Source organism: Merops nubicus, unplaced genomic scaffold (genome assembly GCF_000691845.1).
Source record: "Merops nubicus isolate BGI_N331 unplaced genomic scaffold, ASM69184v1 scaffold242, whole genome shotgun sequence".
Classification (NCBI taxonomy): Eukaryota; Metazoa; Chordata; class Aves; order Coraciiformes; family Meropidae; genus Merops; species Merops nubicus.
In genome coordinates, this window is record NW_008594018.1 from 1 (window position 1) to 21867 (window position 21867).

At 54.3% G+C, this 21867-nt stretch overlaps 1 protein-coding gene across 1 annotated transcript in view; it reads right to left on the reverse strand.

The window, feature by feature from the left end:
- Positions 1-300: 300 nt before the first annotated feature.
- The window catches only part of CDH23 (cadherin-related 23), a gene marked incomplete at its 5' end in the record, with an annotated part of 73651 nt that continues 52084 nt past the window's right edge, over positions 301-21867 (reverse strand). The window contains 32 exons of the mRNA XM_008935582.1: positions 301-621; positions 1585-1698; positions 1876-1998; positions 2076-2205; positions 3645-3705; positions 3975-4015; positions 5014-5093; positions 5260-5380; positions 5469-5566; positions 5825-6081; positions 6202-6363; positions 6485-6748; positions 6928-7057; positions 7240-7350; positions 7649-7843; positions 8302-8513; positions 9461-9638; positions 10069-10188; positions 10348-10485; positions 10764-10933; positions 11018-11242; positions 11809-11925; positions 12784-13224; positions 13447-13650; positions 13730-13855; positions 14728-14830; positions 15377-15484; positions 15666-15875; positions 16107-16240; positions 17377-17557; positions 19683-19802; positions 19885-20106. Coding sequence (XP_008933830.1) covers positions 301-621; positions 1585-1698; positions 1876-1998; positions 2076-2205; positions 3645-3705; positions 3975-4015; positions 5014-5093; positions 5260-5380; positions 5469-5566; positions 5825-6081; positions 6202-6363; positions 6485-6748; positions 6928-7057; positions 7240-7350; positions 7649-7843; positions 8302-8513; positions 9461-9638; positions 10069-10188; positions 10348-10485; positions 10764-10933; positions 11018-11242; positions 11809-11925; positions 12784-13224; positions 13447-13650; positions 13730-13855; positions 14728-14830; positions 15377-15484; positions 15666-15875; positions 16107-16240; positions 17377-17557; positions 19683-19802; positions 19885-20106 — 5217 coding nt within the window. The remainder of the gene's footprint in view (positions 622-1584; positions 1699-1875; positions 1999-2075; positions 2206-3644; positions 3706-3974; positions 4016-5013; positions 5094-5259; positions 5381-5468; positions 5567-5824; positions 6082-6201; positions 6364-6484; positions 6749-6927; positions 7058-7239; positions 7351-7648; positions 7844-8301; positions 8514-9460; positions 9639-10068; positions 10189-10347; positions 10486-10763; positions 10934-11017; positions 11243-11808; positions 11926-12783; positions 13225-13446; positions 13651-13729; positions 13856-14727; positions 14831-15376; positions 15485-15665; positions 15876-16106; positions 16241-17376; positions 17558-19682; positions 19803-19884; positions 20107-21867) is intronic.

The window sequence follows — 21867 nt, forward strand, 5'->3', positions numbered from 1 at the left end:
TATTTTATTTTATTTTTTAAAAAAAAATTTAATAAGAAAAATAAAAAAAATTTAATGCTATCATGGATAAATGACAGGCGAGTAAAAGCATATTGGTCCTGAGAGCCCTTTCCCGGGGCCAAGCTCTCCAAGGCTGCCAGAGTGAACCGCACTGCTTGGCCTGGACTCCTTCTGCAGGGGAAGAGGGGGCCAAGCACTGGTCTTGGGGTGGCCCCAGCCCCCACCACGGCCTCTCTGGTCCGTGCTTCATCCCCGCTGGCCCCAGCTTGCCTAGAGGAGCACCACCACCAGCACCGCTTGTCATAACTCGGTGATCTCCAGCGGGCTCTCCATGATCACCTCCCGCATCTTGTGCAGAGGGGTGGACTTGGCCGACTCGGTGCGGGCGTTGTGGTCGCTGTAGCTCCCACAGTCGGCGGTCAGAGTGTCCAGTGAGCGACCCAACACCTTCTGGTCATCCTCGGGCAGGCTGTTGAGGTCGGAGGCGAGCAGCGTGCCCGTGCTGCCGTGCACCACGTGGATGCCATCGGGACCCTTCAGTTCCACCGGCTGCTTGTGTCGGAAGCGGAGGCTGCCCTGGCTAGGGCTGTCCTCCTCCTCCTCCAGCTCCTTCTGGATCAGCTGCAATAGGTCCATGGATTGGAGAATCACCACCGAGGCCAGAGCAGATCGTGGCTTCCCCATCTCCAAAGCTCCTGCAATGCCGGAGCCCAGCAAGAGGGATGGGACCCTTCTCTTCTAAAGCAGCCTCAGAGAGTGGTGATGAGGATCACCAGCGTGATGATGATCTCCAGCCAGATTGCTCACTCATCAGGTGAGCACCCCCCCAGCTCAGGCACTGGCTGACATCTGGATGGTAGGTCTAGCAGCAGCCCCCACAGTGGCCAAGGTGAGATATCGGACCCGGGCTGGGATTTGGGGTTATATGAGGGTGGTGGAGCAGAAGACAGACAAGGAAAGGAGTTGCGGGAAGGATGGATGGGGCTAGAGGGGGGATAAGGGTGAAGAGGGATGGCAGCAGAAGGGTTGAAAGATGTCTTCCATCCCCCTGCTCTGCTCCACTTTTTTTGCCCCATATTTTGCTCCCCATTTTGCCCCCCATGAAGAGGGGGAAGACAGAAGGAGCAGCTGCTTCTCCTCATACCAGCCCTCCTGTACCAAAGCCCTCTGTCCCAGCCTTTTTGCCTCAAAAACCTGCTGGGTTGATAAGCTGAGAGGAGCGGAGGAGAGGGAAGATGTCTTCATGTGTGCAGGGACCTCCAGCTTCTTGACCAGCCTCAGCAGAGAGATGGGGAAGTGGTGGGCAGAGCCCACCTCACACAGAGAGGGGTCCTCCCCTGGGGTGGGAGAGACCAAGGGAGAGGGTGCTGCTGATACTCAGAGGAAACACAGGGAGGTCACAAGATCTGGGGCACTGTGGGGAAGCAGCAGCCTCAGTGGCAAACCAGCATCTGGCTCATTTTGGCCAAGCAGAGAATGGGGAAACAACTGAATGAGGGGGACCGTGGCCACGGGTTGGGAAGACACACTGCATCCCAGAGGGCACGGCAAGCATCTCCTCACACCCATGCACACCCCGTCTACCTCTGAGACCGAGGAGCGGTCCCCCTGACTGGCAGTGGCCTTATGCACCATCCTCTGGGCAAAGAGTTTTTTCAAGCGCATGTAATCATCCAGGACCACCTTCAAGAGAGAGCCCTGGGCGGAGGGGAAGAGATGGTGGGTTACCCAAGGGACACAGTTTAGTCTGAGGCAGGCTGGCCGCATCCCAGCATTTTTTGGAGTAACGTCACCCTCCGGCACGGCAGCTGTGAACCTGGAAGCTGTAGCAGTAGAAGACCCCCTTGGTGGAGGATGCTCACTCTCATCACTCACCTTGATGGGTCCCTCCCGCATGATCTGCCCCAGCTTGGCAATGTTGTCATACTCCTGGATGGCTGCCCGCAGGTAGCGGTCATCCTCAGGCTTGGCTGCAGATGGTTCTCTGCCAAAGGTCCCCTGTGGGAGGAAAGAGCAGCTGAGGAGGTGGAATGGGCATCAGGGATGGGGAGGAGGTGTTGGGGATTCTGTCTCACGTGGGTGCGGGCAGGACTGTTCCACAGGTCGGTGATCTCGCTCAGGTTCTCTGGCAGATCATCCTCGTGCTCTGCCTGTGCTGCCAGCTCCATGTTCCTGCAGAAGGGGTCCAGCCACACCGGGTTGGCCCTGCCCGAGGGAGAGGAGCAGTATAGAATCATACAAAAGTTTGGGTCAGAAGGGTCCTTTAAAGGTCATCTAGTCCAACCCCCCCTGCACTGGCAGGGACAACTTCAACCAGAGCAGGTTGCTCAGAGCCTTGGACAACCTGACCTGGAACGTTTCCAGGGATGGGGCTTCTACCACTGGGAGCTGAAAGCACAAAACAAGTGAAAATTGCAAAGGTCAACACTGCTGACTAACACCCTGTGACAGAGCAGACACAGAGGCTGGGTGAAGATCCAGTGGTCTGTGTTCTCATGGCACTGAGGAGGAGCTGTGGAATGCAGCGAAGGCTGTTCATCCCATTTTACCACCTATCTCATGGCAGCTATCTACTCCTTGAAGAAGAGACCAAGGAAGCTTTGTGCTCGTGGAACAAAGGTTTGACCACAGTCCCACCCCCACACCTCGTACAGTAGTCATGAACAAGTAATAAATATCATCCCTTGCAGGGCCTAACTTGTGGGATGAGACTTCGGCACCAATTTGTAGGGACAGGCTGATGCATTTATCACTGGCAATCTTAAATACTCTGCATATGTTGTGTGGGAATTATCCATGCTATTTGTGCACCCAGCTGATGTTTTTGAATATGAACAGACCTACAGCAAAAGGCTGCTTGTGCATCTGGTGTCAGACCTATAGTCAAGGCTCTCATTGAACCTATTAAGAGAGAAGTTCAGCAGCCCCTTGTCCCTCTCGACTCTGAGGACCAGCTAGAAAGGAGGAGGATTTGTCTCTTACCAAATTTATTTCCTTCCAAATTTATCCCTTACCCAAATTTATCCTTTCCCTTCATGCAACACTGCCTCTCTGGGCAACCTGGGCCAGTGTCTCACCACTCTCACTGTAAAAAATATCTTTCTTCTCTCTAGTCTAAATGTCCCCTCTTTTACATTAAAACCATCAACCCTTGTCCTATCACAACAGGCTGCAATAAAAAGATTGTCCCCATATTTCTTATAGGCCCCAGAGTTGGGCTGACCAAGCCCAACTCTCTCCTGCTGGCCTCCCAGCAGAGGGGTTCCACCCTTGGGTCACTGCTGGGGCTCCTCTGGCCCTGCTCCAGCAGGTCCCTGTCTCTGCTGTGCTGAGGACTCCAGAGCTGCCCCAGCACTGCAGGGGGGTGACCTCAGAGTGGAGCAGAGGGGCAGGATCAACACTCACCTGTCATCTCTTTTTACGCCAAGCTTGGCCACTATTGGCTGAGACAAAGGAGAAGGCACAAGGTCTTTTGGCTTTGGAAGCTCTCAAGGCAAGCACAAGGGTCATAGCTATGCTCCACATGGCTTTCCTAGCTGTATCCCTCCACAGAGCAGAGGCATCGTGTCTCCACCTCCCATGCGTCCCTGGCTACAAAGATGTGAAGAGGCAAACTGAGGAGGGGATGGGAGGGGAGAACTCACCCATCGAAGGAGTACTTGTTGGTGTTTGGCATGTCCATGATGTCCATGAAGCCCCTGTTTCCTGAAAAAGGCAGGGGTGGGTGTTATAGGGCAGCTGAGAAGCAAACAATGAGGTGGCACTTTATTGGGGATGGAAACCCAGCGACCACAAAGGCATCAGTAGCATGAGGAACACGCTGGGATGGAGCCTGGGTGCTGAGAAAAGCCTCCCACCATCACGCTTCACTGGGCTGGACCAATTCTGATTTACACAACGCTGACATCCCCCGCGTCTCCCCGTGCACCCTCTCCACCTTCTTCATCACCCCGAAAACCCCCACCACTGCTCACCGGTGGAGCCAGCAACTATGGCTTTCAATTTCCTTTTGTGCCTGCAAAAAAATAGAGTGAATCAGGGAAGAAAGCAAGGAAGATGTTGGAAAGAAAAGGGGGTCAGAGATTTGGAATAGCTCTGCAAACAGCACCTGTCCCTCTGGTGGTGGTGAGCTCGACTGGGAGAGGTGATATCATTAAATATAATATTAAAACCATTATATATTTTGGGTCACAACAGCCCCCTGCAATGCTCCAGGCTAGGGGAAGAGTGGCTGGAAACTGCCTGGTGGAAGAAGACCTGGGGGTGCTGGCCAACAGCCAACTGAAGATGAGCCAGTGTGTGCCCAGGTGCCCAAAAAGGCCACCAGCAGCCTGGCTTGGATCAGAAATAGTGTGGCCAGCAAGCCTGGCAGAACTAGGACAGGGATCATCCCCCTGGACTTGGCACTGGGGAGGTCACCCCTGTAATCCTGGGCTCAGTTTTGGGGCCCTTACTCCCAAGAAGGACCTTGAGGGGCTGGAGCATGTCTGGAGAAGGGCAACGAAGCTGGTGAAGGGTCTTGTGAGGAGTGACTGAGGGACCTGGGGGTGTTAAGCCTGTAGAAAAGGAAGCTCAGGGGAGACCTTATCACTCTCTACAGCTCCCTGACAGGAGGCTGGAGCCAGGTGGGGGTTGGTCTCTTCTCACAAGGAACAAGCAACAGGGCAAGAGGAAATAGCCTCAAGCTGCACCAGGTTTAGGTTCAGCATAAGAAGTGTCTTCCCCAAAACAGTTTCAAAGCCGTGGAGATGTGATGCTGAGGGATGTGGTTTAGTGGTGACCTGGCAGTGCTGGGTTAACAGTTGGACATGATGATCTTAAAGGTCTCTTCCAACAGAAGCGGTTCTATGGTATTTTGGGGAAAGAGGGGCAGTTTCTGAACCGAGGCTGAGCTCCTCTGCAGAAGGTGTTGTGATGCTGATGTCCTCCTTTGCTTGCTGGTACTGTCATGCAGGGTCCCCCTGGCCCATGGGGACACTGTGACTGGCAGGGCAGAGCCTGAGTGTTACTCACACTGTCCGGTAGTACCAGTTCATAAGGATGAAGAGCATGGCAGCCAGGAAGAGCAGGACAGCCAGCACGATGATTGCCATCTGGGAGAGACAGAAGGGTAGTGGCAACCCTCAGCAGGGACCCAGAACCCAGTGGTGGGCACCTACCTGAATTTATTTGGGTGAAATATCTCTCTAGGCCATGGAGGGCCATGGAGGATCTTCACTTGCAAGAAGCACCCACCACTAGCCCTAGCTGGGCTGTTACCTGCAGAGCTGAGAGGTCATCTGGGGCCCGGGTGGTGATGGCAGGCTGTACATCCAGCACGTTGTAGTTCCTGAAGAGGTTCCTCAGCTGCTCCTTATTCTCGTCTATCATCTGAATCACCCTGGGAAGAGAAGGGTTGCTTGGGCATCTTGATATTAATGAGGGTCCCTGAGGACTCAGTGGGCCAGGGGATGGGCCAGGTGACGTACCGCTCCACATCCAGGATGCGGTTGGTCTCTTTGTTCACCACATGGATCAGCAGCTCTGTCTGTGCGAAGTTCACCCGACCTTTCTTGTCAACATGGAACTAGGCAGAGACAGCAAGGTCTGCAGTGCAGGAGAGGTGTTTCCTCCTGGAGCATGTCCTGAGGTGTGCTTGCATGGCAAAAGACCCTCAAGCCTGGCATGGGGTAGGTCTAGACCCCTTTGATACACATCAGACTGAGGTGTATCTGTCACCTTCAGAGCTCAGGGTACTCAGAGAGAGTAGCCTGAAATGAGACCTCCCAAGTAGCACGTGGACGGTTACCTACCCCTTGAAGCAACCTCAAAGGTGGATGGTTACCTGCACGTCATCCGTGTTGACGATGGCGCCTGTGATGTTCGAGAGCAGGCTGATGAACTCCTCCTCAAACTGCCTGACTTTGTCAGGTATCTCATTGATGATGATTTTGACTCGCTGATCATCCCGCAGAATGTAAATCCCCACAATAGCTGTGTCGTTGTGGCCCACCAGGTCAGAGGCCATGATGTCCACCACAAAGTAGCCTGGGTTGTAGGCCGTGAAGAGGTCAAAGGTTCGCAGGATGCCATCAAGGGTTCCTGGAGGAAGGAACTCTTGTCACAGGCCCAGGATTACTGACCCTGGCCATGGAGACATCTTTGGGCATAGAAACATCTCTGACCATGGCCTCATGCTCTTGTGGCATGCTCAGTACACACCAATGCTAAAGATGTTGGCCACCTCCTCAGAGTCGTTGGAGTGCTGCTTGATGTAGCGGATGCCCAAGATATTGTACAGGACCAGGCTGTTATTGCCCACATCGGCGTCCACTGCAACCACTCTGATCAGCTCAGACCCCACCTTGGCGTCCGTGGCAACCCCTTTGGGAGAGAGATGGGACAGGGACCTGCAGTGGGCTCTCACTGCCCCTTCGCCTGGCTGGATTTTCCCCAGAGTATCTGTGGCTCTTGGTGCCCCTCACCAGCCCCCGGCACCCCTTACCCGCTGTATACTCTGACTTGGTGAACTGGGGGGACTGGTCATTGATGTCATCCAGGAATATCCGCACTTCCTGAAGGGTCAGGTCTCCAATGAGGTCCCAGGACTGGGCTCTGCCTGCCCGCTGGCCCCGGGGAGGGGACCAGTTCCTCTGGCTGGACGCTTTGACTATGATGGAGTAGTAGGGCTCCTTCTCCCGGTCCAGGTCTCGCAAGACCTGCAGCTTCCCCTCTCGGCTCAGCTGGAAGTTGCTCTCCTGGTTCCCAGCTGAGTGCAGAAAGAGGTCCCAAGTTAGCCCACTTTGTGCTTGGCATTTCTGAAATGCCACATTGCCCGTTGGCTGGGGCAGAAAGGCAGTGAGGAGATGATGGGAGTGGTGGAAACCATTGGCAGGGGGTGTGTGAGGGGACACAGAGCTGCCCAACCACTCCCTGCTTGGCATCCACCTGCTATGAAGTAGTAGACGATGGCGTTGGAGCCCTCATCCGCGTCCACTGCTCCAGTGACGTTCCCCACCAAGGTGCCTGGCTCTGAGTGCTCGGGGACGGAGAGCACCTGGTACTGGGGACTGTCCTTCTGCCAGAGACCCCAGGAGAATGGAGGGTCATTGGGGAGGGGGGCTTTAAACATAAGCAGATAAATCCCATCATGCTCCCCACCGTGGTGATGCCCACTGGTGCATGTCCTGTTACACATGCTCGCCAGCATCCACATCTCAGCATCCCCTGTGTCCCACCCACTCCATCCTGGTGCCTTACGGGTGGCCTGAGGAAGATGGGCTCATTGTCATCGATGTCATCGAGTGCGACCTGGAGGGGCTGCATGGTCTCATAGGCTGGCTGGCCCTGGTCACAGGCCACAATGATCAGCTGGGGGGAGAGGCAAAAGGGCCATCCTGAGAAAAGCCACGAGGGCCACGAGACACCACCGAGGCAAGGTCAGAGAGGACAGCTGGGTGGGGGTAGATTTGGCAGGGATTTAACAACGGGGAGCTGTTCCACCAGGATGCAACTCCCTGATGGCACTTGATAACCACCTAGCTCCTGCTAAGGGGCGACATCCTCAGGACTGTATCAGCTGACACCCATCCCCAACCACATCACTTGCATCCCACCAGCCTCGAGGACCACCCCGACCACCCCGCGGGCACGCTGCTGCCTGGCTCACGTTGTACACCGCCTGCTTCTCCCGGTCCAGCCGCATGGCTGTCTGGATCAGCCCGCTGACTGAGTCGATGCTGAAGTACTCCCAGTCTTTGTTCCCCGCCCCGGTCCTCAGCAGGTTGTAGAGCACAGCTCCATTGAGGCCCTCGTCTTTGTCGGTGGCGTAGACCTCATAGACGTTGGACCGTAGGGGGATCTCCTGCTCGCACATGGACAGCCCCTCAGTGCCAGCACTGCACGTGAGCCCCCCCTTCCCCCTGCCCCTCCAAACTCCCTCGTATTAGGGTTGGCAGGCTCCAACCAAGGGCTGGAAACGTGGAGCCATCAGTCCCTTCTGCAGAGTGGCTGCTCCACGCCCATGCCAGCAACTGGCTGAGCTGAGCCCCATTTCCCAGAAAGGAGAAACATCTGAAATGTCAGCATTTCAGCCCTTGTTTATAAACAGGCTTGGCACACGGCCACTGGCTGTTTCCTTATTTTGTGTGCTGCTGGAGTTTCTGTTCCCCAGCACTGCCCCACCATCCCCGCTCACACGTCTGGAGAAGGGGTTGTTGTTGATCTTCCAGCCCCATGACCCAAGCCTTCTTGCTGCCTTTTAAATCAAGGTGTTGTTTCACCCCTGGTGGAGATGGAGATGAGATTTTGCCACTGTTTTACCTCCTTGATGTGCAGGATGGTGCCGTTGGGTGGGCGGACAAAGACAGGGCGGTTGTCATTGATGTCAATGACCTCGATGTGGAGCATGGTGGTCCCCCAGAGAGGGGGACGCCCCTTGTCTGTGGCCACTACGGTCAAGTTGAACCTCTCATAGGACTGCAAGCGCCGCCGGGACTTAATGAGCCCTGAGTCTTTATTGATCTTGAAAGCCTCTGGGGATAGATAGAAAGAAAATGTATCTCTGGCACAGGATGCTTGGCACCAGAAAGATTATAACTGGAAACCAGCTGAAGCTCACCCCTCACTGGTGGGAAATCCCTGTCGAGGGGGGACGGAGCAGAGCTGACTGCCAGTGGCAGGGGTGTGGATGGTCTCAGGGTTTTCTGAGCATTCCTGTCGACTGTCACATTCCTACCACTGGGCAGTACCAACGACCCTGCTCTGAGGCCACCCCTGGCTGTGCTTCACTCCTGCCTAGGCTGGGACAGTGGGCAGTGGTCAGGGGAGCTCACAGGTCTCAGGAAAATGAAAGTTCTGCCATTCCCCTCTATATTTTTGCTGGCTTTTGCCTGGCTCCCACCACTCCTTGGTGTGCAGAGATACATTGGATTTCAGGCACTCACACTATCCACCCACAACCCTTGTTAGCTTTTATCTGAAGTGTGCAGTTAGTTTGCTCTAAGACGCACTTGTGTACACAGTAAGTCCTGCTGGGGTGGGGAGAGAAAAGGAGAAACCCAGGATAAGCTGTGGGACCAAAGCAGGCAAAGCTGTGAAACACTGGCAAAGGTTGCCCAGAGAGGATGTTGATTCCCTATCCCTGGCAATGTCCAAGGTGAGGTTGGATAAGGCTCTAAGCAACCTGCTCTAGTTGAAGCTGTCCCTGCTCACTGCAGGGGGCTTGGACTAGATGACCTTTAAAGGTTCCTCTGATCCACACCAATTCTATAACTCTATGATTCCTTGTAACATACCACACCACAAGGAACTGGGAACTGTTGAGCAATACTGAAAGCTCCATGCTTTCGGTACTGCTCCCAGGAGCGTGTGAAAAACCTTGCTCCAAACCAGCTTTAAGACATAGGATGTAGGCTTGGCCCCTACATGTCCTCCAAATGCTCTCCTCCCTGAGGAGGAGCCCTCCAGTGTTTGTACCTACCTGCTCCAGGGCCCTCAATGCTATATGTCACCACACCGTTATCCCCTTCGTCCAGGTCGGTGGCAGTCATGGTGATGACTGATGTCCCTGCTGGCTCATTCTCATACACACTGGTGCTGAATTGACTCTTGCTGAACTGGGGCCTGAAGTCGTTGATGTCCAGGACTGTGATCAACACCTTCAACAAAGCACAGCTAGCTGGGTGAAGTGAAGCTGAAGATGGCAGGGCAGCCCAGAGGGGCCATACCCCTATTGTGACCCATGGCTCTGCTGCCAGAGCATGGTGCCCTTCCTGCTATTTGTTGAGTTGAATTCCTGCTTCCAACAATGGGGGCCAACATGGCCAGGGCACCCATCAGAGCACTTGCAGACAATAGCATCACCCTCCCTTGCCCCTCCTGCTCTGTCCCCACCCTGTTACTGTGCTGTCCTTGCAGCACACAGTCCCCTGTGCCATCCATCCTGAAGACCCTGGTGTCATATGCTTTTCCTTCTGCCTGATTCCTCCATGAGATACCAGCAAACTCGCTGGGGAGGAAAGCCTGAGGTTTAACACTTTCTTGATGGTGACCACCACGTGAGCGGTGGTGGCACGAGGAGAACCCTACCTGCACGGAGTTCTCACGACGGTTACTGGAGACATCCCCAGGGTTGTCTCTGGCCACAGCTGTCAGTGTGTAGTGATCCTTCTTCTCCCGGTCCAGGGCTGACAGGATGTAGATGTCACCCTGCAGCACACAGAGACCTTCAGGTGGACCTCGTCTGCCAGAGCTGGTACTCAAGAAGGGGCAGAAGGTGAGGTGTGGGAGCAAGTCACAGGGTAGGACCATTTCAGCCGCCCCCCGCCCCTTTCCCCTGTTCTGTTCCAGCCTTGGTTGGCTCCTTACCGTGTTGGGATTTATCCCAAACTTGCCCTCTCCATCCCCCAGGCTGTACTGGATGAGAGCAAAACGTCCAGAATCTGCATCTGTGGCCGTGACCCTCAGGATGACTGTACCCAATGGTACATCCTCAAAGACAGCTTTCTGCAAGCAAAAGGAGCAGGCAAGATTGGTTGTTCCATCACTTGCTGTTTTAGCGGGCAGTAACGAAAGGTGGACACCACCCAGGGGTGGACACAGCTGGACCCAGAACAAGATGTTCACAAAGAGTACATTGGGGGGTTGACCATCTTCTTCATATGGTTCAGGCATAGACAGAGGGAAGAGAAGGTATCCCTGAAGAACCCCCAGCTTTGTTCCCATCCTCACCAGGCAGGCACTGACTAGCCTGACTCAGACTTGGACAGAGAAACTCAGCTCACCTGGTAGGATGGTTGGCTGAAAACAGGATTGTTGTCATTGACATCCACTATCTGGAGGTACACAGGGATCTCAGCAGATCTGCGGGGAGAGCCGTTGTCGGAAGCTCGGACAGTGAAGTTCAGCCACTGCACCTCCTCGTAGTCCACCGTCCTGTTGGCCACGACCTTCCCTAGAGGATGGCAGACCCTGAAATGAGAAACCTGTCCCAGGCCACCAACCTGCCCCAGGACTCCCACCTCCCTAGGCCACCAACCTGCCGACTGGTCTTCAAGGCAGGCATAGCCTTCTGGGGAAAGGGTCAGCAGCTCATAGGTGATCTGCCCGTTGGCACCTTTGTCTGGGTCCACTGCTGAGATGGAGATGAGTGTGGTGCCCTGTGTGGCTCCCTCCAGGATCCTCTCGGTGAAATAGGTGACCCCGAAGGGGCGGAAGCGTGGTGTGTTGTCATTGACATCCAAGACATTGACTGTCAGCTTGGCTGTGGCCGTGGCATAGAGAAGGAAGGAAGAGGACAGGTGAGAAGGAGGAGGGAAGGACGGATGGAAGAAAGGAGGACTGTGAAGATACAAACATGAAACTCCAAGAAAGCCAACTAAATGGAGCTGGTTCATCAAGAAAAATGGGAATAGTCAGCAGAGCTAGCTGCAGGACAGTCTCACCTACATCAGACCTACTCCTGATCTGTATGTGCCTTCTCACACACGGGTCTGGATTTACCAGGAGCAGTGTGACAAAGCATGATAATGAAGAAATGGGTGTCTCCCATGGTACAGTTATGGGCACACGGTCCTCTCATCCTCAGTGAAGCTCTGGGATGTCCAGGCTGTTCACTAAAGAGGACTCAGAGGAGAACCTGAACCTGATGTGAGCTGGTCCAGGACTGCTCCTGCTGGAAATGTTGCTGGTCAGGATGGAGAGGGAGATGAGAAAGCTGCTGGCTACTTCTCTTACTGAGAAGCTGTGCTGGTGGCTCAGAAAGGCTGTTGCAGCTCTGGGCAGTTCCCAGCCCTGGCCCCACACTCCCTGGATAGAGTCCACCCTTACCGTTGGGCACGCTGACTGAGCGGTCGATGACTTCGCTGGCATTGTCGTGGACGGAGATGGTGACCTCGTAGGTGGCCACCAGTTCTCGGTTGAGGGGAGTTTTGATCTTCACAGCTCCTGGGAATCCCAAAGAAGATGGGGGTCACAAGCTGTGCCTGCACTCCTTCCTACTGAGGACCCACAGTAGATGGATTTGCATCAGTTGAGCTGCACCCTCCGCTCTACTTGCTCCCCTGCACTTCCAAAGGGCCAAATGGGGAAAACACTTGATAGCTCGAGGAGAAGACTTCTCCTCCCTCCTGCCTTCCTGCCTGCTCAGCTCTGCCCAGGCTAAAAGGTTCTTAGTCAGAGCTAAGGGTTTGGGCTGTGTGGACAAGAGGGGTTTGAGAGCAACTGCTGCTGCTCTCCTACTTGACCCCCATCCACCTTAGCTCAGCATCTGGGTGTCTTCAAGAGTCTTGTCCTCTATCCTTTCCAATAAGGGTGTTTTTCTTTCCCAGATCTCCTCTGTGCTTCCAAAACAGATGTATGGAGCTCCTGGCCCTCCTTACCTGAGGGTAGAGCTCACCACCTACCCCAGAGTCCCCCACCCTGCTCCCTGAAGTGAGGATGCCCACATCCAGTCTGCCAAGGCTGAGCAGCACCCGGCCCACAGTGGAGCCACCTGTGATGGAAATGGGTGAGATGGAGGGAGGAGACAGATGGCACGGGGAGCGAAACGAGCACAGACACAGAGACAAACCTGCTGGGCTGAGAGCCAGAAAGGAAAGAAAAGGGTTAATTAAGTCAGTTGGCCAGGGCAGAAAGGACAAGGAAGGGTGAGATGGGGCAACTGGAGGAGGAAAGCGGGAAGGCAGGAGGGGAACATCATCTCCCCAAGCCTCGGACACCTACCTCCAGGCAGAGAAGAAGAAGAAGAAGCAGAAGAGAGTAGAAGGGTCTGTGCCGCCTGTGCGACCCTTCCCACTCTCCTACCTGTCCTAAAATCCACCGTGAATGCTCCTTGCTGGTCAGGCACCAGCGCGTCCGTGTCGTCACGGGCCACGATCTCCAGCAGGTAGTACTCCAGGCGAGGGTTGAGGTCCCGGTCGATGGCGGTCACCTCAGCCACCACGGTGCCGGGCGCCGCAGACTCAGGGACGCTGACTGTCTGGATGGGGTTGATGAACTCGGGCCGGCAGTCATTGACATCATCGATGAAGAGGCTGACGGTGGCGGTGCCCGAGAGCGCCGGTGTGCCCTGATCCACGGCCACCACCGTCAGCACCCGGTCGATGCTGAGGTTGGCCACGCGGATCACCCCCGTGGCAGCATCAATCAGGAACCTGTCCTGGCCGCCGCTCTCGATCCGGTAATCCAGCTGCTGGTTGAGGCCGCTGTCGGCATCCGTGGCTGTCACCTGGAGGATGAAGAAGCCTGGAAAGGGGGGACACAGCCCTCTCAAGCGAGGGTTGGAGGGCAGCAGCAACGAGCTCCTGGTCCTGAGGCAAATGCCATCAAGCAATGTGGGCAGCCCCGATTCCCAAATTGGCCCTTCAACCCCATCCTGGCCAGCCTTGGATGTCCTTCACAGTCCCAGGGGGACCCTCTGGTGTACCCATTGCCCATCCTGGTCTCTGGTCCCGGCCCTCTTCTGACCTGGGGGGCTGTTTTCCTGCAGCCGTGCTGTGACAGATGCTGGTTGGAAGATGGGGCAGTTGTCATTGTCATCCAGGATGGTCACCACCAGGCTGGCAGTGCTGTTCAGTCCCCCTACATCACGAGCCACCAGCATGAACTCCAGGTGATGGTCCAGCAAAGCCTCTCGATCTATCATGCTGCCGGGCTTCACCGAAACAACACCTGGAGAAGGGAAAAAGCTGGTAACTGACCCCATGGATGCCTGGTGGCCCTGGGCTGGGGACCTGCTGAGCCACCCTACCTGTCCTATTGTTGATAATAAAGAAGTCCAGGGATGATTTCAGCAGCTGGTAGGTCACCACGGCATTGCTGCCCTGGTCACTGTCCAGAGCTAGGATGGGTCCATTGAGCACTGTGACCAGAGTCCCTGGATGGAATGATAAGGGTTAGGGAGGGTGGCAGCCCCTTCAGAGCCCCTCCATCCCACTCCCACCCTGGTGAATGCATGAGGGACAGCAATGGGTGGATGGAGGAGGTGACAGAGAGGGGCACGGTGGGGCATGAGGCAGCGGGGGGCAGCTGCTGCAGCCTTGCAGATCGACTCGTGGGGCCCAGGTGAGGTGCTTGGGACGTCCAGCTAAAAACAAACAGACACATCTGTCAGATGGGCGCCACCAGCATCCTGCTGCCAAGGGCAGCACCTGGAGGCACCCAAACCCTTCACCTGGGATGTCCTCACATGGTGAGACAGGGTCACCTGAGTTACCTGAGGTCTTGGAGCAGGGAGCAATTTAATGGCAGAAAGGCAAAGAAAAAACAAAACCCAGGAGACTATTTCTACCTCTTTGGCTAATAATTGTCTACCTGGCCAGTCTAGACTGTTTTTTCTTTAACTTCTGGAGCAAGATTGCTTCAGGTGCTGGTGATGGAGAGACTCTATCCCCTGTAGGGATGTTAGGCAAGTTGGTGCACTTAAGGCTGTCCCCCAGACCTGGCTCATACCATGGGCACCTCTTGCTATCTGCAGTTGATAAATGGGGCTGATTTCTTGCAGGGTTCTGCCTGACTTGTATCAGGAAGGGTTTCCATCAGCAACATGGACCAAAGCTATGCTCTCTTAGAGGCTGAGTTCCCCAGGTAGTTGGCAGGAGCTGCTCATACTCAGTATCCCTGTCCCACTGACCTGCAGCCTTTCCCTGCTCAGTGGCGTCTCCTCCACAACAACCAGGAGACACCTCCCCTCGCCTGGCCCCAAAGACAGACTCCAGAAGCCATGAAAGGGAGCAAAGAGAGACCTACCTGGGGGTGAGTTCTCCATCACCTCAGCCAGGTAGGAGCTCTGGGTGAAGAGCGGGCGGTTATCATTCTCATCCGCTATGGAAATGACCAGCAGGTCAAAATCCTAAAGGAAAATGGGGACAAGAGGGTGATGACCGCAATGTCCTTTCTTTGATCTCACCTCCCGCCTCTCCTACCTCCAGCTTGGTGCTGGTCAAAGGTGGAGCCCTGTGCAACCACGATGCTTTTCTCCCCAGACCATCTTGGAGGGTCTGCATGGACTTTCACCCTGGTGCTGGGCGTCCCTTCCCAGCCTACACTCTGAAAGGTGATATGTGGGACATCTTTGCAGGCCCAAAGGATGCTCCAGTGTCTTTGTGGTCGCCTAGCTCTCCAGCTCAACTTTGCTCCACCTTCCGTGACCATTACTGCTGTTGCATGGAGTCAACATGTGATGCTGGACTTGCCCTAAATCCTATTGGGCCTGTTCTCTGCTGGGAAAGGGGGTTGCAACCGCTACTTTGTCACCCCTAGATCCTTTTGGGGGACGAGACTGCTATTGGAACTGCTGTGGGTGAATGCACTGCCTGGTTTTGGCCACTACAGGAACCCCTTCTCCATGATCCCTGCTGCCTGAGTCGCTGGAGGCCCCGGCAGTGTCCGTAATTACCCGCCTGGCATTGCGTATGTTCTCGGGGTTGTCCTTCACCGTGATGGTCAGCCTGTACTCTGCCACCCGCTCCCTGTCCAGTGGGCGGTTTACATAGATGACTCCGCTCTACCAAGAAAATCAACAGGGGGAAAAGAGGTACAAGGGATGTGAGATGCGCTTCCCACGCCATGCCTCCTGCCAGGGCAAGGTTGCCAGACAGCACCCATGGATGCCCAGGCAAGGTAGGGCTCCAAGGTTAGGGGTGCCCACCCTCTGCATCCCAGCATCCCACCCCCCGGGGGCGTACGGTGCTGTTGATGTAGAAGGTGTTCTCCGTGTTGCCTGCAGTTATGTCAAATGTCAGGAGGGCGTTTGGCCCCTTGTCCGCGTCCCGGGCGAGGATGCGGGTGACGAAGCTGGAGACAGGGGCATTCTCGCTGAGAGTGAGGTTCATTGGGAGGTTGAGGAGCACAGGGTCATTGTCGTTGATGTCCAGCACGCGGACGCCCACCAGGATCTGCCAGGGAGAGAAGAGGTAAGGACACGTGACACCTGTTTCCATCCCTCCCATCCTTTTTTTGCCACCTTGGGCAAGCGGTGGGTTTCCCCACTCCAGCCAATACAGTCTGGAGAAGGAAAGCCCCAGGGACAAGGGGAAGGAGGAAGATGGGAGAAGACTGAAGGCAGACACCGGGATGAAGATGTGGGCTGCACCCTGCAGCTGCCCGGAGTAGCCTGAGGGACTCACCGTGGAGCTGAGGGGTGGCACCCCCCGGTCCCGCGCAGCAATGGTGAGGTTGTAGAAGGGGATGTTCTCGCGGTCCAGCTCAGCGTCCTTCCGCACCCGCAGCTCCCCTTCCACTGGGGAGATAACAAACTCCCCTGCCAGAGACAGCGGGGCCCTGGCTCGTGCTGTGCTGCTCCCAGTGGCCCAGCTCCCAGGGGAGAGGCTTGTTTCGGAGCTGGGGCACAGGCACCATGATGGGGTTGGGGACAAAACTGTCCCCTGTTACTGTAGATATGGGAGGACTGTGCGGCTGGGGACTGGATGCATCCCCAGGTACAAGCAGGAGCAGGGCATGGGTTGAATGGCCATATAAGAGGTGCCCATGCCCCTTGGCCAGGCCCTTCTGAAGATGCCAACTGCCCTCCAAACACCCATGCCCTGTGATGGTCAGAGCAAGGTGGGCTGCACAGCACTGACCCCCACAAACCAAGGAGCTACATCCTGATTGTTCTGGAGAAGCTTTGGAGCAGGATCAGCTGGGAGATAGAACTGGGCTCTGCCTTCCAGATACCATGGGCTAAAGTCACCACCCATTGACAAAGGGACACCCTATGTCCCCGTGGTTCAGGAAGCCCATGGCTCCTCTGCCACCTGCTCCGAGGTGCTGGTGGGACTGGAACTACAGCTTTGTCATGGGTTGCAGAGCAACTCAGTCCCCAACCACACTGCAAACCCCACGGGAGTGAGGGGAAGGGGTTGTGAGCTTGCAGCTCTCAGTTTCTCTTTCTGCGGTCTGTTTTTTTTTTGCCTTTATTGTTTAGCACATTTCCCTCCCTTGCACAACCCCCAACCACCCCCTGGCCGGCAACAAACAGGTTAAGTTTCCTGTTTCTCAAAACAGGATTTCCTGGTGTCGAAAGGCTGAATTCGCAGAAGCGCTGGGAGGGGGGCTGGCTTTTCTGAAACGCTTCCGCCCCACTCCTTCCCAAGCCAGGTTCCTCCGTGGGGCAGCCAGAAGGAATCACAAAATCAGAGAAAGGTTTGGGTCAGAAAGGACTTTTCAAGGTCATCTAGTCCAGCCCCCCTACAGTGAGCAAGGAGAGCTTCAACTAGCGCAGGTTGTTCAGAGCTCCAGCCAGCCACACCTGAAATGGTTCCAGGGATTGACCACCTCTCTGGGCAACCTCGGCCAGGGTTTCACCACCCTCATGGTAAAAATTTATTCCTTCTATCTAATCTAACTCTGCTCCTTCCTCTATCCCTGTGGTGATGCCCCCAGGTCCCTGCTCACCAAGAGGGTCCCCAGCGATGATGCTGTACTCCACTTGCCCGCTGGGTCCTGAGTCACCATCATGGGCCAGGAAGGTCCAGACACGTGGGCCAGGCTGCCCTTCCGTGACGTCAAAGGGACCCTCATAGGGCCGTGGAAAGGTGGGACGGTTGTCATTGATGTCGTTGAGGTTCACCAGCACCTGCGGTCAGGTTGAGAGGGTGGAGGGCAGCGAGACAAGAGGGGTAGAACAGGAGACCAGCCTGCTAGCCATTGACAGGTGACATCACAAAATACCTCCTGTATTTCTGGCTTTGCTGGGTTCACTGAACATCCAGCTCCCAGTTCGGACACTCAAACTCAGTTATTTCTGATCATGCTCATCCCACAGTGACACTATGAAACTCCAGCCACATACAGGTGGGCCCTTTTTCAACCTCTGGGCCACACACCATGATGGAGAAATCAATGCAAAGGCCAAATGTTTTCCACGTTCACATCGTGAAACCCAAGCTGGATAGACCAAAACCACAGACATGGACGTGACTAACAAAACCATGAGTCTGATCTCTGCAGCCAGCTGCACACTTGCACAATCCTTCTTGTCCACCAAGGGTTTTCTTCCTAATGATAAGCAGACTTTAAAATATTTGCAGCTTGCATCTGTATTCCAAAACAAAACACCACCAATGCCATTGGCACGTTTCCCCTTTTAGCATCCCTTCCTATGACACACATAGCTGGCTAGAAATCAATTCTACAGAGCTCAAAAGGGGAAAAAACAGTTTTAGGATAGAGTAGACCATGGGGTTGCCATTGAATCCAAAAAACCTGAGTCTTGCTTTTAAAATGAGTCCCATCACATAAAAGACATTTATTTAGCTCTATATAAAACTATGTTGCAAAGAAGATTATCCCCTTTGCTAGGCTTCAGGGAACTTGCATGATGGAGAAACTCTCCCTGAGGAAGAGAGTCTGCAGTGGCTAATAAAAGGCTGAGCTGTATAGGTGTGTATAGGCATGTATAGGTGGTTATGAGAAGGATATTGAAAATAATGAGTCTGTGTAAGAGTCTGCTCCATTTTCTAGCAGTGGGGAAAACAAACACTGGCATGCCTTACCAGGGTGATGGATTTTCCTTCACTCGGGATCTTAAATAATCACTAACCTCCTCCTAAAAGCTATGTTTTCATATGATGCTGGCAGAAACTTCCTGGGCTGAGTAGAGAGGGCGTTGCCTATCCCTATCCCTTCCAGCTTTTTTTTGCTGAAGGGGTTTCCAAGTGCATGTCTCTGCTTGGGCCAAGAGCAGGGAAAGCTGTGCTTTTGCCTGCAGCACGCCAGCAGCTGCCCCCTTCCCTGCTGGCAGTTAAACTCCAGGTCTCAAGGATTCTGCTGCTCTTTTCCTGATGCAGGAAGGCATCTCCACTGGTGTGAGAGGCACGCATCTAAAGGCTTCCCATCTGCCCAAGCATGGAGCCTGTTAGCATTGCCAGGCTAACAGGGACAGATTTTGTCCATGGAAGTCTCCCATACTGGTATTTCCCCTTCAGTCTCTCTTTTTTTTTTTTTTCTTTGCATACAAAAACTTATTTCCTTTTGGAGGACTACAAATGCTTGGCTCAATATCTGAGTCCATTATATGGAGTCAAGGCAGAAGATCTAACTGATCTCTTCCACCTGCAGGTCCCAAAATCAGCCTGGGCATGGACAGTGTCTGCTGTACAACATGCCAAATTTTGGTTTTGGTCATGAAAATAATCAGTGTATTCAATTCTTCTGAAACATTTACTACAGAGTTGCTAGGCTTCCTCCCTCACACTTTGAGCAGTGCACTAAGTTCAGGTCGCTGCGGTCCAGGAGAAATGGAAGAGCTACAGAGAGAAGTCACAAAAATGACTAGAGGCTTTAAATAACCTCCATATAAGGAACAAATAAGAAATTTTAAAAGCATATAAATGATCTGAGAAGATAAAGATGAAACAGAAATTAATGCTTTAGCAACGCTTTACTATCTGTTCTCCCTTCAGGCAAGAAGAATCAAGGGGACCTCTAAAGACAATGCAGTGCAACTTAAAAGCAGTTCCGGGAATTTCTTCGTTTGTGTCTTTGCAGGACCAAATAATTGGGTTAATGAACCCACAAATGTCCCTTGCCCACGTCCCTGTTTTGCAACCCCCGTGACGGAGTAGGGCGACAGCATCTAGACAAACTGGGAAAAAGCAATGGGTGACCACTGGGAAGGAGATGTGAAACCACTCATGTGAGGGGGAACTCCTCGACCCCAAAGAGGCCACGGTGTTGCAACCCTGCTGGCAGCTCCCTACCGTGGCAGTCGACGCCAGCCGGCGTGAGACGATGGGGCACTGGTCGGTGGCGGTGATGATCAACGTGTAGCGCCCGTGGCTGATCTCATAGTCCAGCTCCTTCACCGTGCGGATCTGCCCCTGCGAGGAGAGGGGAGAGCGGCCAGGAGTGAAGGGAGCAGGACATGGACACGTCTGGGATGGGGCTGGTGTCCTTACTGACCGTGGTGCTGTTGATATGGAAGGTACCCAAGATGTTGCCTTCGGTGATGGCGTACGCAACTGTGCCGTTGGGTCCCTCGTCCTGGTCCAGGGCCTGCACGGTGACGAGGGTGGCGTTGAGTGTGGCGGGACCTTCATCAAGGGTCACCTCGTAGAGCTGCTGCTGGAAAGCGGGAGCGTTGTCGTTCTCATCCAGGACGGTGACATACACGGTGGTGGTGGCCTGTGGGACATGGGGACATCAGGTTAAGTACCATAGACGTACTCGACTCCACAACCTATGGAGCTGCCTGGGGAAGGCTGGACCTGTCAAGGTCAATGACCAATGTGGGCTCAACCCTGCCAAGAGAGACAAACAGGATGCAAGGCTCAAAATGAAATGAGCCATGGCTGCAGGTGCATCTCCATGTAATGGTTTGATACAGAGATAAACATACAGAGGTGAAATCACACCTTTGTTCACAAGCAAAGCACATTTCTATGGGATCCTTCTCCTTTTCAAACAGCTTTTACCATTCCTGGTAGAAGTGGGAAGCAGCCTGTGGCAGAGGGAAAGACAGAGGCTTAAACCCATCATGCATTGCTGCCTTTGGAGGAGGCATGTGCAAGTCCTCACCTTGACATTTGGAACACCTTGGTTGTTATAACTGAGGGTGACAACGTGGCAGGGTGGAAAATATCTGGAGATGATGCTGCCATAGCTCAGGGGAAGAACAAAAATGAGCATCTTGGACAACTGGGATGACCTCCTGCAGGTCCCATCATCTACCTGCTGACCACAATTTCCACACCGGTCAGGCTCAGCCTGTCCTGTCCCTCTTCCAGCTGTATCTGGCCCTGTGCAGGCACTTGGATGTCCTTACTGAAGGCTGTCTTCCAGGCATGTCACTGTGGGGACACACCTGGGGATGGGGAGATGACAAGAATGTTCCATCCTGCCTAAGGGCTCAGTTCAGAGATGGGGTCTCTGGATGAGAAACCATTTTCTTGGAGCCTCTGGACTTTGTGCCTGCACCTTCCCACAGCAACAAACTTCTTCTGGCCAGACAAGGGTTACATTTTTTGATGAAAGCATCGCGGACGTGTTTGCTGTACTAACCACAAAGCCACACAGTAATTAGCTACTTTTCTATTTCACTGCACGCTCCAAATTCAAGCAGGTTAGCAGTGAGGTTTCCTGTGGTTTTCAAACCTCCACGTGTCTCCAGGCATCACTTTCCAGGGAACAACGGTATTCCCTGGGTGTTCCTGGGAACAACGGTGAAGTGAGGTGACTCTCAACTGCAGCTGGAGATTTTTGTGATAGCTTTTGAATTCAAAGGAGTTATGTCAGTCAGCCCACGGTGTTGCTTTGCTGTTTGAGGGCAGAGTAAAGGCATTTAAACAGGGTAAACAGGATGCTTTTCTTCCACTTTTTTTTTCCTGGGGAAAGCATTCCTTTCCTTGAACTGGCACCACTCTGAGTTACCCTTCCCTGGACCTTCCTCCCATTCATCCCAGGGGGCTTTCTGTCCACCTGATCCTCATGGGAAAAACAATAATTCCAAGCAAAGTGTGTTTTAATGAAGCAAGCTGAAGATTGACCCCAAGGGATTGGCTCCTGCCAGGGAAGGGATGGGGATCAGCACCCAACCCCTCACAGCTCAGCACCCACATCCCTGTCACAGCGAGCATCCTCCTGCGCACCCCGAAAACACACACAGAGGGACCAGTTTGCTCTAAGCTCCTCCTGGGGATGCTCTAAGGAAAAAAACCCCAGCAGATGTACCCCAAAGGGGTGGGGACTGAAGCGTCGCTCATCCGCGGGGTGCCTGGTGGGGTGCTGCAGCTCCCTTCACAGCTCCCTGGCAGCATCTCACCTCCTGGGGGTGCTCGCAGTTCTCTCCAGCTCAAGAACATCTCAATGAAATTTCCTGTGTGTGCCGAGTCCGGCTGCCGCTGCTTGCGGGGCTGCTCAGAGCGTGCGGGTGGCTCGGCCGAGGTG